This window comes from Anser cygnoides, chromosome 6, assembly GCF_040182565.1.
Source record: "Anser cygnoides isolate HZ-2024a breed goose chromosome 6, Taihu_goose_T2T_genome, whole genome shotgun sequence".
Lineage (NCBI taxonomy): Eukaryota > Metazoa > Chordata > Aves > Anseriformes > Anatidae > Anser > Anser cygnoides.
In genome coordinates, this window is record NC_089878.1 from 17,919,759 (window position 1) to 17,935,563 (window position 15,805).

A 15,805-nucleotide genomic window follows, 5' to 3' on the forward strand; every position below is an offset into this window, starting at 1 on the left:
ATTACTCTCTGCTTCTGATTTCAGTTGCACCAATCCTGAGAAGAAGGCTTGAGTCTCTGGAGGTGGCCGTAAACCACGTGGCCAAGTTTACCTGTGAGGTAGAGACTGCTCCCAATGTCAGATTCCAGTGGTACAAAGCTGGCCGAGAGATATATGATGGGGACAAGTATTCCATTCACACCTCCAACTACCTTTCTACACTGGAGATTCTGAGGCCTCAGGTTGTTGACTATGGAGAGTATAGCTGTAAGGCCTCCAACCAGCATGGCAGTGTAAGCTCTACAGCCCTTTTAACGGTAACTGGTAAGTACAAAGTCAAAAGCACTTCTTCAAAAAATGTCTTGGTATATTGTAATGCTTTCTGTGGGGTACCTACAAACATTTGTGGTAGTGCTATTGATTGTCATTGTTATACATAATCCATACCTAATTTTGATAAGTACAAGCACAGAGAAGGAATAATTTTTGAAAATGCTGCTTTTAGGTGGTTTTTTTTGTACATAGTATGAAAAGTTTCAGGAGGGAAGAAAAATGGGATAAAGAGACTGGGAAGAACTATGTTGTCTATAGAATGGGATTGCTTTGTGAAAACATTCTTGAAGAGAGTTTATTGTACTTACAGACAACAAGCAAATGTGCAGTTTTAAATCTGATTTATTTGGTGTAGTAATCACTGGGCAATTACCCTACAATCTTACATTTATTCTTCAGCTATACTTGTGAGGCAGGCTGTGTGGCGATGCTTACCTAAAATCTGTGTGCCAGAGGAAACTCTGTGTGATGGGGGAATAGATCATCTTAAACAAACAAAAGACAGTTCAAAAGTATTTCATTTTAAAAAACTTTTTTTTTTTTTGTCTATTGATAACTATGCAATTATCTTCCTTTTTTTCTTCCTTTTTTTTTTTCTTTTAAATATCTTGTGGACCTTTGTGGGTGCATTTTTTTTTCATTCCTATTTTTCTTTTTGTGGGAAGAGTCTTTATGTAGTCTTTGCTAAGTGCCAGATGCTACAGACTAAAGAAGGATACTCAAACTGTGCAACATATGCAAACTTGTCTATCTTAAGGGAATCATGCACAAACATGTCACTCTTGGGAAAGGAAATTCTGTCTTTTGCTTTATTTTCCTTTGGCTTGTGCATTGTTCTAGAGTCAAAATGCCTTCAAGCTCTAGAGCAATATACAGACCCAAGAAGTACAAAACAAAAAGCCAAAATTCGTAATCTTTAACATCTCTTTTCTCCTTCACTGCTCTGGCCTCTTTTGCTTAAGAGTGTCTAAAAACAAACTGCCCCCTCCTGCTCTCTGTCCTTGGGAAACTTGGAGAAACAGCATAAGCTCTATTCTCCACCTCCGGATAACAATGAACCCCTTTATTTTGCAGAAGCACTTCCACCAACATTTCTTACCAGACCCGAATCTATCACCACTTTTGTGGGCAAAAGCGCCAAGTTCCTGTGTACTGTTTCGGGCACTCCAGTCATTGAAGTCGCCTGGCAGAAAGATGGCACGACCATTTCACCTTCGGACCACCACAAGATCTCCAAAGTGGAAAATAAGCATGTCTTAGAAATTTCCCTTCTCACCACCAGTGACAGAGGGGTTTATACTTGCAAAGCTTCCAACAAGTTTGGGGCTGACATTTGCCAGGCTGAAATGGTCATTATAGACAAGCCGCACTTTATTAAAGTTTTGCAGTCGGTGCAGTCAGCAGTCAATAAAAAAATACGTCTTGAATGCCAGGTAGATGAAGACAGGAAAGTAACAGTAGGATGGACAAAAGATGGAAACAAAATCCCTCCAGGCAAAGATTATAAGATTTACTTTGAAGACAAAATAGCCTCGCTTGAGATTCCTCTGGCTAAACTCAAGGATTCGGGCCATTACGTATGCACTGTCTCAAATGAGGCAGGAAGCAGCTCCTCTTCTGCCAGTGTCACAGTCCGAGGTAAGATTGTCCTAGGTACTGTTTACCTTTGCTCTTCTTCGGTTTCTGCTTTTTTCTTTTGCAGGTGAAGTCTTCTCTGGGGTGAAATCACACTGTGAAGTCTTCTGAAATCTTCCATCAGCTCCATTCACCTCTTGCTTTTTACCCAACTATCTTCCAAAGCACTGTGTATTGCTTCAATATTTCTTTTGTTAGCCACATCCAAGAGTCACTCCTGCATGTAGGGGAGAGATGGTGGGAGGGGGCAAGAGAGACCACAAGAACTGCAGCTCAGCAAATATTATGCTGATCTTTTCTAAAGTCATGTTTTGTTCTTTCACTAGGAACCAATGTCTTTAAGGCTTTGTATTTCAGACTGCTTTTCTTTCCCTCTTCTTTTTCCCCTTTTCCATTTTCTTCTTCTCTACTCGCACTCCTGTCTTCCCTTCCCTTCCCTTCCCTTCCCTTCCCTTCCCCCTTCCCTTCCCTTCCCTTCCCTTCCCTTCCCTTCCCTTCCCTTCCCTTCCCTTCCCTTCCCCCTTCCCTTCCCTTCCCTTCCCTTCCCTTCCCTTCCCTTCCCTTCCCTTCCCCCTTCCCTTCCCTTCCCTTCCCTTCCCTTCCCTTCCCTTCCCTTCCCTTCCCTTCCCTTCCCTTCCCTTCCCTTCCCTTCCCTTCCCTTCCCTTCCCTTCCCTTCCCTTCCCTTCCCTTCCCTTCCCTTCCCTTCCCTTCCCTTCCCTTCCCTTCCCTTCCCTTCCCTTCCCTTCCCTTCCCTTCCCTTCCCTTCCCTTCCCTTCCCTTCCCTTCCCTTCCCTTCCCTTCCCTTCCCTTCCCTTCCGTTTTCTTCCCATTTTTAGAACCACCATCTTTTGTGAAGAAGGTCGATCCGTCTTACTTACTGACCCCAGGTGACTCTGCACGCCTTCAATGCAAAGTCAAAGGGTCTCCTGAAATCCAAGTTACTTGGTTCAAGGACAATAAGGAAATCCGTGAAACCAACACACACAAGATGTCTTTTACCAATTCTGTGGCTGTGTTAGATATTTTGGAGATGAAAGTTGATGACAGCGGAAGCTACTCATGTGAAGCTGTAAATGAGGTTGGAAGTGACAGCTGCACCACAGAAGTAGTTGTCAAAGGTCTGTTCTTCCTGCTACTTACTGCCAGTCACACTCTTGAGGAAAAAGCTTTTTTTTTTTTTTTTTCCTGGGCAATTAATTCTTTCTTGCTGCTTTTATAGAGCCTCCATCTTTCATCCGAACACTCGAACCAGCAGAGGTAGTGAAGGGAACGAACGCCGTTCTTCAGTGTGAGGTTGCTGGCACTGGACCATTTGAGATTAGTTGGTACAAAGACAAGAAACAGATTCGCAGTAGTAAAAAATACAGGCTGACCTCTCAGAAAGCTGTTATTTCCCTGGAGGTGTCATCATTTAATAGTGCGGATGTTGGTGAATATGAGTGTGTGATAGCTAACGAAGTTGGAAAGTGCATTTGCAGTGCAACATACATCTTGAAAGGTCAGTGGGAGAGAGAACACTCCACTTACTGCAGGGAACCTCTTATTTCTTATATTTTCTCTGAATTTCTGCGTAGCTAGGGTGGTTGGGGATGGAGGGTATCTCCTCTTAAAAAAATTGTATATATCTTAACTCTTACTTGGCATCAAACCCATTAATTTGAAGAACGTTGGGCTTAAAGGAGTATTATTCTTATGCTTAAAAGCATTACTCTTTTAGCTGAATAGTGCAGCTCTTCCCTTTTCCTGCTCTTTAGCTGAATTGTGCCATGTACTGTGTACATTGTCTCATAAAACTATCTTTTGAGCATTAGATTTCATGAAAAAGTGTCATAGCAGATGCATTTTTCTTTATGTCTCTTTTCTTTGAACTAGAACCACCATCTTTCGTTAAAAAAATCGAAAATGTGACAGCTCTGGCTGGAGACAATATTACGTTACAGGCTGTGGTGAAAGGGTCAGAACCTATTTCTGTGATGTGGATGAAAGGCAAAGACATTATTCAAGATGATAACAAAGTGAGAGTGACATTTGACCATGGGCTAGCAACACTGCAAATTACTGGTGTCCAGCTGAGCTCTGGTGGTAAATACACCTGTGTAGCTGAGAACGATGCAGGAAGTCAGTCTTGCTTTGGTGAACTAGCAGTTAAAGGTCAGTGGAGGAGTGCTGCGACTTCTGCATTGTCTCCCACCTAAGAAGAGCAATTTACTTTTGTTCTTAACACTGATTGTTTAATTCTGTTGTAGAACCTGCCAAAATCATTGAAAAATCCGAAGTGATTCAGGTGACAGCAGGGGATCCAGCCATTTTGGAGTACATTGTCACAGGCACTCCAGAGTTGAAAACCAAATGGTTCAAAGATGGAAAGCCACTACCTGCCAGCAAAAAATACAGGATCAGCTTTAAAAATAACATTGCCCAGCTCAAGTTTTATGCCACCGAAATGCAGGACAGTGGAGAGTACACCTTTGAGATATCCAATGATGTGGGGACCAGCTCTTTTACTACCAGCTTTACGGTGCTAGGTCGGTACTGACCCTTGGCAAAGAGGCCTGTTATTCTGCCCTGAGCCCAGCAGAGCCAGAAGCAGAACTGTATTCTCTTTTGCTCATGTGTTGGTTTATTTATTTTTTTTTCATACCCAACAGATCGCACTCTCCCTCCCTTCTTTACCAAACCACTGAAGAATATTGACAGCATCATTAACACCTCATGCCATCTAGACTGCAAAATTTCTGGCTCTCTTCCAATGACCGTCTCTTGGTTTAAGCAGGACACTGAAATCACTTCAAGTGCCAAGTACACAATACACTTTGCAGAAGGCTCTGCATCTTTGGAAATAAAACACCTAGATGCAAGTGATGCTGGAGTTTACATTTGCAGAGCCACAAACTCTGCTGGTAGCAAGGACAGCAGTAGTACTTTGTTTATAAAAGGTTTGGCAATGTTTCAAAATTCTTGCTCTTTTTTTTATTATGATTTTCTTGTGATAATACTTTTCTTCCCCACAGTGCAAGCTGTGTGTCTTATTCTTGGCAATTGTTTCCTTTCAATGCAATCTAGAACCACCCAGCTTCATTGTAGAACCGGAGTCTCAAGATGTGCTGCCAGCATCAACTGTACGTTTCAAGGGCACATTTAAAGGCACAACACCACTGACAGTGAAATGGTTTAAAGGTGATACTGAGCTGGTGACAGGAGGAGCCTGCTATATTATGACAGAGGCACTAGCAAGTTACTTGGAGCTTTACGCAGTCAAACCAAATGACTCGGGAAAATATATCTGCAAAGTCTCCAATGTAGCTGGTTCAGTAACATGCAGCGCAAACTTGTTTGTAAAAGGTTTGCATTCTTACTCTCTTTTTAACTTTCAGCTACTGGATTGACCCAGTGGCACTTTTTGCTGCCTTGTTGATACTGAAAGCTTTTCTTAAATCCACAGAACCTGCTGCCTTCAAGGAGAAGCTAGAGCCAACTCACCTGGTCAAGAAAGGCGGATATGCTGAGCTGACCTGTAAAGTCACTGGCACTCCTGAGATTAAAATCACGTGGTTCAAGGATGACAGGGAACTGAAAGAGAGTGACAAACACAGGATGTCTTTTACAAAATCTTTGGCAATACTCCATCTTTCAGAAGTTGAGACTGAAGACAGTGGGGAATATATTTGTGAAGCCAAAAATGATGCTGGGAAAGATACTTGCAGTAGTGTTGTTACAATCAAAGGTGTGTGTGACATCCGACCACTCAACCAGTTTTTCTCTTTAAACTCAGTGCAACTTTCCAGGCTTCCAAAGTGTGATTAATGCAAATTACACTCTCTCTTTCGCACTGTAGAGTCACCTTATTTTAGCAAGGAGTTTCAATCCATGGAAGTCTTGAAGGATTCTGATGTGGTTTTGGAGTGTGAGGTGCTTGGCACACCTCCCTTTGAAGTGTTTTGGGTGAAGGATGATAAGCCTGTGCGGAGCAGTAAGAAGCACAGAATAAGCACTGAGAAATCTTTGATTAGCCTCCATATCTTCAGGTTTGATGCTTCTGATGTTGGAGAGTATCAGTGTAGAGTAACAAATGATGTTGGAAGCTGCCTCTGCAGTTCAGAGGTCACACTGAAAGGTTAGTGCAAGGTGGAGAATGCCACTAGCATGATCTTATGCTGGTGTGGGTTTCATGCCACATGGTCATGTACCAAACCTGTACTTACTTAGCCACTTTCTTCCTGCTAGAACCCCCACAGTTTTTGAAGAGGATAGAAAACATTAGCTCCCTTCGAGGAGGCACAGTCGTGTTTCAGGCTGCTGTTAAAGGCTCTTTGCCCATCACTGTATCCTGGCTGAAAGACAATGATGAAGTGATTGAAGACAATAATATCAAAATGACCTTTGTGAACAACATTGCCACTCTTCTGGTGAGGTCTATTGAACTGAAACATGATGGAAAATATTTCTGTCAAGCTAAAAATGAGGCAGGAATTCAGAGGTGCTCTGCTCTGCTGACTGTCAAAGGTTAGTCCTACACTGAGTGCTGGCAGTGATCTCAGACAGTTCTCTTGTTGTTGTTTTTTTTTTGGTTGGTTTGGTTTGGTTTGGTTTTACAGATGCCCCTAACTCCCTTCTCTGTATCTCTGTTTAAAACAGAGCCTGCTACAATCACGGACAAGGCTGTGTCCATAGATGTGACTGAGGGAGACCCAGCAACATTGCAATGTAAATTTTCGGGAACAAAAGACATTACAGCCAAATGGTTCAAAGATGGCAAGGAACTGACTTTAGGCCCAAAATATAAGATCAGTGTTACAGATACCGTCTCAGTCCTAAAGGTGCTCCATGCGGAAAAGAAAGATAGTGGAGAGTATGTATTTGAGGTTCACAATGATGTTGGGAGCAGTAGATGTTCTGCCAGCATCAATGTCCTAGGTGTGTATGAGCTGTCTTTTAGTATTTGTTTTTACTTACGATCTCTTCTCCTGACTTTGTGTCTACTACAATCATGGTTGAATTCCATATTTTGTCTTTTTACTCTGTCTTGGATAGATCTCATTATACCACCTAAGTTCACCAAAAAGCTCAAGAAAATGGACAGCATTAAGGGGTCTTTTGTTCACCTGGAATGCATAGTGTCTGGTTCACATCCTATAAGTATCCAGTGGTACAAGGATGGCCAAGAAATAACAGCAAGTGAAAAGCACAAATACTCTTTCCATGATAACACCGCCTTTCTGGAAATCAATAAACTGGAAGGCACAGACAGTGGCTCTTACACCTGTGAAGCAACAAATAAGGCAGGAAGCAACCAATGCAGTGGGTTCTTAACAGTGAAAGGTTTGAAATTCTTCTTCTCTTGTGTTAGGTCGCTTATTCATAATTTGGGAATTCACCTATCCTTGAGTAATCCTCTTTCTTCTTTTTAACATGTTATAGAACCGCCATATTTTGTGGAAAAGCCCCAGTCCCAAGAGGTTGTGCCCCATGCTAGGGTTCAGTTCAAAGCAATGGTGAAAGGCTCTACTCCTCTGCAGATAAAGTGGTTTAAAGACAGCCAAGAGCTCCTTTCTGGAGCCAATCGCTCTGTTTGGAAGGATGACACATCTAGTGTGCTGGAGCTCTTCTCAGCAAGGATGTCTGACTCCGGGAACTACACTTGTCAGATAAGCAATGATGTGGGGACTGCCACTTGCAAAGCAGCTCTGTTTGTAAAAGGTGTGAAGCCCAGTGTTCTCATTGTTGTGTTTCTGATTTTTCTATGCAATCTGGGGGGAGGAGGTAGGAAATACTTCTATTTCCACAAACTACCATGAATATTATAAAGCCTCACTTTTTCTTCTATCTTCTAGAGCCTCCAAGGTTTGTTCAGATGCCTACTCCTGTAGTAGCTTTGCGTGAAGGACAGTCCACCACTTTTGAGTGCCAGATAGTAGGCACACCAGAGATCCATGTCACGTGGTACCTTGATGGGAATGAAGTGACTGATGGAGCTAAGTATGGCATCTCTTTCATAGATGGTCTAGCCACTTTGAAAGTCACTCAAGCCAGAGTATCGGATAGTGGTATTTATGTCTGTGAAGCCCACAATGATGCAGGTAGTGAGAGCTGCAGCATCGAGTTGAAAGTAAAAGGTTGGTCTTGAACATTTTTCACCACCCAGCTATGCCATGTAGTTGGGGTGATGGAATAAAGGAGACCTCTTCTTCCCTAATAACCATCAAGGTTACTATCTACTTTTCCCTTATTCTTCTTTGTAGAGCCTCCAACGTTTGTTCGGGAGTTGAGACCTACCGAGGTAGTAAAGGGATTGGAGGCCACACTCGAGTGTGAGGTGACTGGTACGCCTCCATTTGAGGTGAAGTGGCTGAAGAACAATAAGGAGATGTTCAGCAGCAAGAAATATGCCATCTCCACCAAAGAATCAATATTTACCCTTAATGTGACCAACTGTGATGTCTCAGATGTTGGTGAATATCAATGCATTATATCAAATGAAGGTGGGAGTTGTTCTTGTAGTACAAGGCTCAGCTTGAAAGGTCAGTCACTAAGAAACATACCCCAAACATTGTATCCCCCAGATGAAATGTAGTGACTAGGATGACCTTATATGATCTCTTTTCCCTCTTCCCTTTCCATGACTTCTCTTCTAAACAAACAAAACCTCACACCACAGAACCACCATCTTTTGTCAAGAAGCTGGAGAATGTCACTAGCGTTTTGAAAGGCACTGCATTCTTCCAGTGCGTTGTAGCAGGTGCTCAACCCTTATCTGTGTCATGGATAAAAGATGAGAAAATACTGGAAGATGATGATTACCACCATATTACCTTTGAGAACAAAGTGGCTACACTGAAACTTACCAATGTTGACCTCAGCCACAGAGGGAGATACACCTGCCAGGCAAAGAACGAGTCTGGAGTGGAGAAGTGCTTTGGTTTGCTTTTTGTGCAAGGTGTGTAGAAGTTGTGCCCCTTCAAGCTCATCCTGGATGAGTGCTTCGGAAGTCAGTCACCTCTCTGTAGCTAACAACCATTTTTATACACTTTGTACCCCAGAGCCTGCACGGATCACAGAAAAGGCTAAATCACTTAAAGTCACTGAAAGAGACCCCGTAACTTTGGAGTGTACTGTGGAGGGGACACCAGAACTCCGAATAAGATGGTACAAAGACGGCAAACAGCTTCTGCCCAGTAGATACTACACAATGAGCTTTGAAAACAATGTGGCCAGTTTCAGGATTGAACCTGTATCAAAGGAGGATAGTGGTACATACAGTTTTAAGGTTGAAAATGACTTTGGAAGTAGCACCTGTGAAGCTGTCCTGACTGTGTTAGGTTTGTATTTGGCAAATTCGTGAAGCCAGCAGGGAGGGATTAAAAACAAACTAACAAACAAAACAAAGAAACAACTAAAAATAAGAAGAGTTTCTGAAAGATAAGCAATAAGGTAACCGTTATGTTTTTGCCATGTTTTGTGTTGGGCAGATCAATCAATTCCACCCACATTTATCAAAAGGCTAACCAAAAAGGATACTGTTCTGGGATCTTCTATCAGAATGGAGTGCAAAGTCTCTGGATCACTTCCCATTACTGCAAAATGGTTTAAGGATGGAAAGGAGATAACTGACAGTGCAAAATATAGAAGCCTGTGCCATGAGAACACCATGTCACTCGAGATTGCTAATCTAGAGCTGTCAGACAGTGCAAATTACACATGCAATATCTCTAACATTGCCGGAAATGATTCTTGCAGTGCTGTCCTGACAGTGAAAGGTTTGAAACTCTTTGCTACTTCTTACTGGAGATGAATGCTGGGAGAATATATTATATCTTGTGCTAACATAACACTCTTATACTTCTTAACACTAATGCTGAAAACTTGGTCTCCCTTTTCTTACTGTGGATCTTTAACCTCTTATGCATTCAGAGTCTCTGCTTGCCTCACTAACTTTCTTCATTCTTAGACATTCCTGATTTAACTGAATATTTCTTTTTCTTAAAAACTGCAGAGCCTCCAAGCTTCTTACTAAAACCTGAAAGCCAGCAAGCCATCCCAGATTCCACGGTGGAGTTTAAGGCCACGCTAAAAGGAACGCTGCCATTTACAGTAAAGTGGTTCAAAGAGGACTTAGAACTTGTATCTGGTCCAACTTGTTTCATTGGGATTGAAGGGTCAACTGTGTTCTTAACCCTCTATTCAGTGGATGCTTCTAGGAGTGGGCACTACACTTGCCATGTTTCAAATGATGTTGGCAGTGACTCTTGCACTACAATGTTGATGGTAACAGGTGTGCACACTTTCTAGTTGTTTTGCAGTCTTTTCATCTATTTGTTTTCTTTCCTTTCTAACAAGCCCACCTTAATGATCTCTGATACCCTGTCAAGTGAATTCTCTGCCCTGTGTTTGCAACCAACTCTTGTTTGTTTTGCTCTTTTCCCTCCTCTTTCCTTTCCAGTATTAATTCAGACCTTCTGACACCACTTTTCTGGTTTTTTAGAACCACCCAAGTTTGCTAAGAAGCTAGAGACGGCAAGAGTAGTCAAGCAGGGCGATTCAGCCCGACTTGAGTGCAAAGTAAGTGGTTCTCCAGAAATGAAAATAGTGTGGTTCAGAAATGACCATGAAATTATTGCCAGTGAAAAATTCCGGACCTCGTTCATCGACTCTGTGGCTGTGCTTGAAATGAATCATCTCAGTACTGATGAGAGTGGTGACTATATCTGTGAAGCTCACAATCCTGCTGGCAAGGCCAGTTGCAGCACCAAAGTCACAGTGAAAGGTCAGCTGTTGTCTTGTTCTCCAGTTACATCCTTCTTTTTTTTTTTTTTTTTTTTTTTTGGGCGTGTGTGGTTTTCTTCCTTGGAAATCCATAGGAACATGAAATTAATTCCTTATTCAGGGAATGCCTTTTTCCTCACATTCTGTTCGTTTTTTGATGACCCCTTACCCTCTCTGCCAGGGTCTGTACAAGGCAGTTGTTGTTCTTAATACAAACATGTCCTAGTCTAGGTGTTCCCCAGCTCTATGATTGCAGGGTCCAAGACAGGTAGATCTGATATACCATGAAGCCAAAATATGAAGTAAAATAACAGACCCAAACTGATCAGTGTCAGCTTTACACCCTGCATTTGAGACTACTGACAGCTACATGGGACCTATATCCTCTCTATCAAGGGTCACCCTTCTGTTTACCTTTTATACAGAGGAGCTCAGAGCTCTGAATGCTCACCTGCCTGTTAGATCGTTTCATGATGTGTGCAGAAAATGAGGAAAATCATGTCCCGTTCAGTTAGTTTTCCCAGCAATCTTGTTGTGGAAAAGCTGATATCAGTAAACTGTTGGTCAAATACCTTCAGTCTCTTTTCTAAAAATGCTTCTTTCTTCCCTTGGTAGAACCTCCTGTCTTTAGCAGAAAGCCCTCTCCGGTAGACATGCTCCGAGGAACTGAGGTTAGCCTGGAATGTGAGATTTCAGGAACACCACCATTTGACGTTACCTGGTACAAAGACAGGAGACAAATCCGCAGTAGTAAGAAGTATAAGGTTACAGCCAAAAACTACCATACAAGCATTCGCATTCTTAACGTTGAAGCTGCAGATGTTGGTGAATATCAGTGCAAAGCTCAGAACGACGTAGGAAGTGACACTTGTTTTTGCACTGTTAAGCTGAAAGGTAAGGTATTGGCACATATGCCTTCTTTAGTGCTCCCAATGGCACTGCATTGCTCTTCTTTTACATGGATACCATAAGTATTTACTACAACTGCATGTTTCTTATCCAGAACCACCGAAATTTCTGACAAAAATAAACAGCGTGACTGTTGTGGTTGGTGAACCAGTAGAGTTACAAGCAAGAGTGGAAGGCTCACAGCCAATTTCTGTACAGTGGCTTAAAGACAAGGAGGAAGTTATTAGAGAAAGTGAAAACACAAAGATCACATTTATGGAAAATACTGCAACTTTACAACTTGTACACACAGAGACAAGCAGTGCTGGAAAATATATCTGTCAGATCAGAAATGATGCTGGAAGTCGCGAGTGCATGGCTACCTTAACTATTCTAGGTTGGTAAAAAGCATAAATTCATAAAAAGATATACATATTTTTTTTTAAGTTAGGAACTTGTTAATTTAATATCAGCTGCATGCTTTGCTTATAGCCCTGACTTCAAATAGTCAAAACAGAGAATCCTTGTGTCTCCATTAAATCTTATTTGGGTTCCTTTTTTTCCAGTTGTGTAGGGATAGTAGTGAAAAAAAAAAAATACAGGCCTTTACATTATGATGGAATTCAGTTGACTGTATTCACAGTCACATCTTCTGCTCATGCCTGCTTGGAAGAGGACAGATAGGTGTATTTCACTCCTAGGAGTTCCAAAATGTTTTTACTTTATTTTGGAGAGCTTCTGAAATCTCCAGATTAGGGTGGAATAAAGGGTGGAAAAAGGAGAGCTGAAAAAATTCCCAAACCCAATGAACTGAGATATCCTTAGTATCAAATGTATAAGCCCCCTCTTATAATGCAATAATACTTATAGCTAGTACTAATCAAATCCAGTTTTCACCATACATGTTACTTGTCTCTCCTTCCAGAGCCTGCAGTCATTGTAGAGAAGGCAGAACCAATGAGGGTTACTATAGGAGATGCCTGTACTTTGGAGTGCAAAGTGGCAGGCACACCAGAGCTTTCTACTGGGTGGTTTAAAGACGGCAAAGAGCTGACCAGCAGCCAAAAATACAGAATTACTTTCCTCAACAAAGTATCTACACTTAAAATTATGGATGCAGAGAAGGAAGATGGTGGATTGTACACTTTTGCAGTGCAGAACGACGTGGGCAAAAGCAGTTGCACAGCATCGGTTGATGTTTTAGGTTGGTTGGGTAGTTTGTCTTCATCTTTTATCAAAACTTTTTTTTGGCCACGTTCTCTTTTCTTCCTTCCATTCATTTACTCCTTTTCTCTCTAACAATGGATGTATTATATTTTCTTATGCAGATCGAATCATTCCTCCTTCTTTCACAAGAAAACTAAAGGAAACACCTGGTGTCCTGGGCTCCTCAGCACTGCTGGAATGCAAAGTGTCGGGTTCACCTCCTATTTCTATTGCCTGGTTCCAGAATGGACTTAAGTTAGTTAGTGGGGAAAAACATCATATCACCTTTTCGGATAACCTATGTATCTTAGAAGTGAATTCACTGAGCAACTCAGATACTGGAACTTATACCTGCAAAGCTACCAACATAGCTGGTTCAGATGAATGCAGTGCTGTATTGACCGTACAAGGTCAGTATATGATGGTCAGCAACCTCTCTGAGCTACTCTTTTCTCTTTTCCTCTTGAAATTCCCTGTGGCCTTTTGTAAGTATACTGAGGAAAATGTATTGACTAGAAAGTAAAGGCTTTGTTCTTTATCTTTGGTAGGTGTGTGGAAATGCCAGGGATACGCTGTATTAGTCTGTCTTATCTCTTCTTTTCTCTTGTGTGTTTAGAACCACCTTCTTTTGAGAGAACACCTGAACCTTTGGATGTTTTGCCAGGCACAAGCATAACTTTTACAGGTGTTATCAGAGGAACCCCTCCTTTTAAGGTGAACTGGTTTAGAGGGGCCAATGAGCTTGTGCCAGGGGACAAATGTAATATCTACTTGGAGGACTCCATTGTGGAGCTTGAGTTATTTGATGTAACTCCTCTCCAAAGTGGAGAGTACACTTGTCTAGTGACTAATGAAGCTGGCAGGGCAAATTGTACGGCACACCTTACAGTAAAAGGTTTGTAAAAATTGCATTTCTATATTTACCCTAAAATGTTGTTTCCTTCCCTCCATTTGTACTGCTGTGCTCAACATTTGTGACTTCTTACCCTTCATTAGAGCCAGCTGTCTTTGTGAAGAAACTGAGTGATCAGTATGTGGAACCTGGCAAGTCCATCATCCTGGAGGGCACTTACACAGGCAGCTTGCCCATTTCTGTGACATGGAAGAAGAATGGCCACACACTCGCTCAGTCTCAGAAGTGTAGCATCACCACCACAGAGAAATCCTGCATCCTGGAGATCCTTGACAGCACCAAAGAGGATGCAGGAGAATACACCTGCCATGTTGAAAATGAGGCAGGAAGAGATGTTTGTGAGGCTGTAGTCTCTACCCTAGGTGTGTGCTACCTTTGCTTCTTTTTTTTCTTGCCTGTTCTTTTGAGTGTATGCTTTCCAAGGCCTGGCACTATGATGAGCCTTTCTAATTTCTTCTTTTTTTAGAACCTCCATATTTTGTTACACACTTGGAACCTCTTGAGGTGTCGGTTGGGGATTATACAACATTGCAATGCCACATTGCTGGAACACCAGAAATTACTGTGTCTTGGTACAAAGGTGATACAAAACTAAGGTCTACTCCTGAGTACAAAGTGTTCTTTAAAGACAACATTGCTACACTCATTTTCAACAAAGTGGTTAGCAATGACAGCGGCGAGTATATCTGCAAGGCAGAAAACAGTGTAGGAACTGCATCTACAAAGGCTCTCTTAACAGTTCAAGGTGATGATTTATATTTACTTGTTGCAAATTCTTCTTTACAGTACTTTTTCTCTTGAAAAAATATATTAAAAAAAAAAAGCTTCCTGGTGCATATTTATCCTTTACTTGCTTTCTTCCAGAGCGCAAACGACCACCTTCCTTTGCAAGAAAATTAAAGGACATTGAACACCCTGCTGGCTTACCCCTAAAATTTATGTGTCGACTCAATGGCTCAGAGCCCATTACTGTGACTTGGCATAAAGATGGTGTGCTGCTAAGCGATGACCACAATGTGCACACATCCTTTGTAGATAATGTAGCAGTGCTACAACTGGCACGAACTGAGATGAATCACACTGGACAGTACACCTGCACAGCCACCAATGCTGTGGGCACTGCCACCTCAAGTGCTAGGCTCACAGTGGCAGGTGTGTTGGCTTACAGAACTTTTGCCCAGATCTTAGGCACCCCCATCCCTTTTTATGTGTGCAATGGTATTTGTATGTTGGATTAACTAACTTTTTTTTTTTTTTATGAGATACGAGTATTATTTTGTTTTCTTGTGTTTCTAGAACCCAAGCAGGCACCTATCTTTGATACCAAACCAGAATCTATTGATGTGCCTTTGGGAGAAAGTGCTGACCTTGAATGCCATGTTACTGGAGCCCAGCCAATACACATCACCTGGTCCAAGGATGGTCGGGAGATACGAACTGGAGGAAATTACAATATTACATTTGTAGCTAACACAGCTCACCTTCGAGTGCTCAGAGTGGGTAAAGGAGACTCTGGCCAATATACTTGCCAAGCTAGTAATGAAGCTGGGAAAGACTTTTGCTCAGCCCAACTCAGTGTCAAAGGTATTGAGATTAAGTCACCTTCATTTGTTGTTTTTCTTTCTCCTGGATATAAAAGGTCTCTTTGTTACTGAGCTTCATCTTCCACCCATTCCAGCTTGGACATATACAGAAAGTAGCTTATCAAAAAGCAGACATACCATGAGGTAACTCTCTGCTTTTATAATACTGCATGACAGTAGAAGCCTTGTGTACCTGCAAAATCTCCAAGGGGACAGGTCTTCTTGCTAAGCTGTTTGTTGGTATGGATAAATGCACACAACACTTCCCTGCTTTTTACTTTATCGTTAGTGCTTAAACTACAATTGCATGGGTATTCATACATATCATTACTATATGGAACAAGAGTAATAGGGTAAATACAATTACTTTGCATTTGTAGACCAGCATTGGTGTCTCTTTCAACTTTTCTGAATGTTTCAGTTGGAGTAATGAATTGCTGATTTAATCTAGGCTCTAAATCATTTAAGTTCTTCAAGTAGAAATACACTTTAAAGATGTGCAAGCAA

The 15,805-nt window shown here is 41.8% G+C and overlaps 1 protein-coding gene across 1 annotated transcript in view; it reads left to right on the plus strand.

The window, feature by feature from the left end:
• Positions 1 to 15,805, plus strand: part of LOC106029845 (titin) — a 244,523-nt gene that overhangs the window by 54,163 nt on the left and 174,555 nt on the right. The window contains exons 46-75 of the mRNA XM_066999168.1: positions 25 to 303; positions 1,387 to 1,950; positions 2,785 to 3,066; positions 3,168 to 3,446; positions 3,821 to 4,099; positions 4,195 to 4,473; positions 4,597 to 4,884; positions 5,012 to 5,290; positions 5,391 to 5,672; positions 5,784 to 6,062; positions 6,173 to 6,451; positions 6,584 to 6,862; positions 6,980 to 7,267; positions 7,367 to 7,645; positions 7,780 to 8,061; positions 8,188 to 8,466; positions 8,604 to 8,882; positions 8,986 to 9,264; positions 9,415 to 9,702; positions 9,939 to 10,217; positions 10,428 to 10,709; positions 11,324 to 11,602; positions 11,712 to 11,993; positions 12,522 to 12,800; positions 12,925 to 13,212; positions 13,419 to 13,697; positions 13,799 to 14,077; positions 14,182 to 14,460; positions 14,580 to 14,867; positions 15,012 to 15,299. Of these exons, the coding sequence (XP_066855269.1) occupies positions 25 to 303; positions 1,387 to 1,950; positions 2,785 to 3,066; positions 3,168 to 3,446; positions 3,821 to 4,099; positions 4,195 to 4,473; positions 4,597 to 4,884; positions 5,012 to 5,290; positions 5,391 to 5,672; positions 5,784 to 6,062; positions 6,173 to 6,451; positions 6,584 to 6,862; positions 6,980 to 7,267; positions 7,367 to 7,645; positions 7,780 to 8,061; positions 8,188 to 8,466; positions 8,604 to 8,882; positions 8,986 to 9,264; positions 9,415 to 9,702; positions 9,939 to 10,217; positions 10,428 to 10,709; positions 11,324 to 11,602; positions 11,712 to 11,993; positions 12,522 to 12,800; positions 12,925 to 13,212; positions 13,419 to 13,697; positions 13,799 to 14,077; positions 14,182 to 14,460; positions 14,580 to 14,867; positions 15,012 to 15,299 (8,724 nt within the window). The remainder of the gene's footprint in view (positions 1 to 24; positions 304 to 1,386; positions 1,951 to 2,784; positions 3,067 to 3,167; positions 3,447 to 3,820; positions 4,100 to 4,194; positions 4,474 to 4,596; positions 4,885 to 5,011; positions 5,291 to 5,390; positions 5,673 to 5,783; positions 6,063 to 6,172; positions 6,452 to 6,583; positions 6,863 to 6,979; positions 7,268 to 7,366; positions 7,646 to 7,779; positions 8,062 to 8,187; positions 8,467 to 8,603; positions 8,883 to 8,985; positions 9,265 to 9,414; positions 9,703 to 9,938; positions 10,218 to 10,427; positions 10,710 to 11,323; positions 11,603 to 11,711; positions 11,994 to 12,521; positions 12,801 to 12,924; positions 13,213 to 13,418; positions 13,698 to 13,798; positions 14,078 to 14,181; positions 14,461 to 14,579; positions 14,868 to 15,011; positions 15,300 to 15,805) is intronic.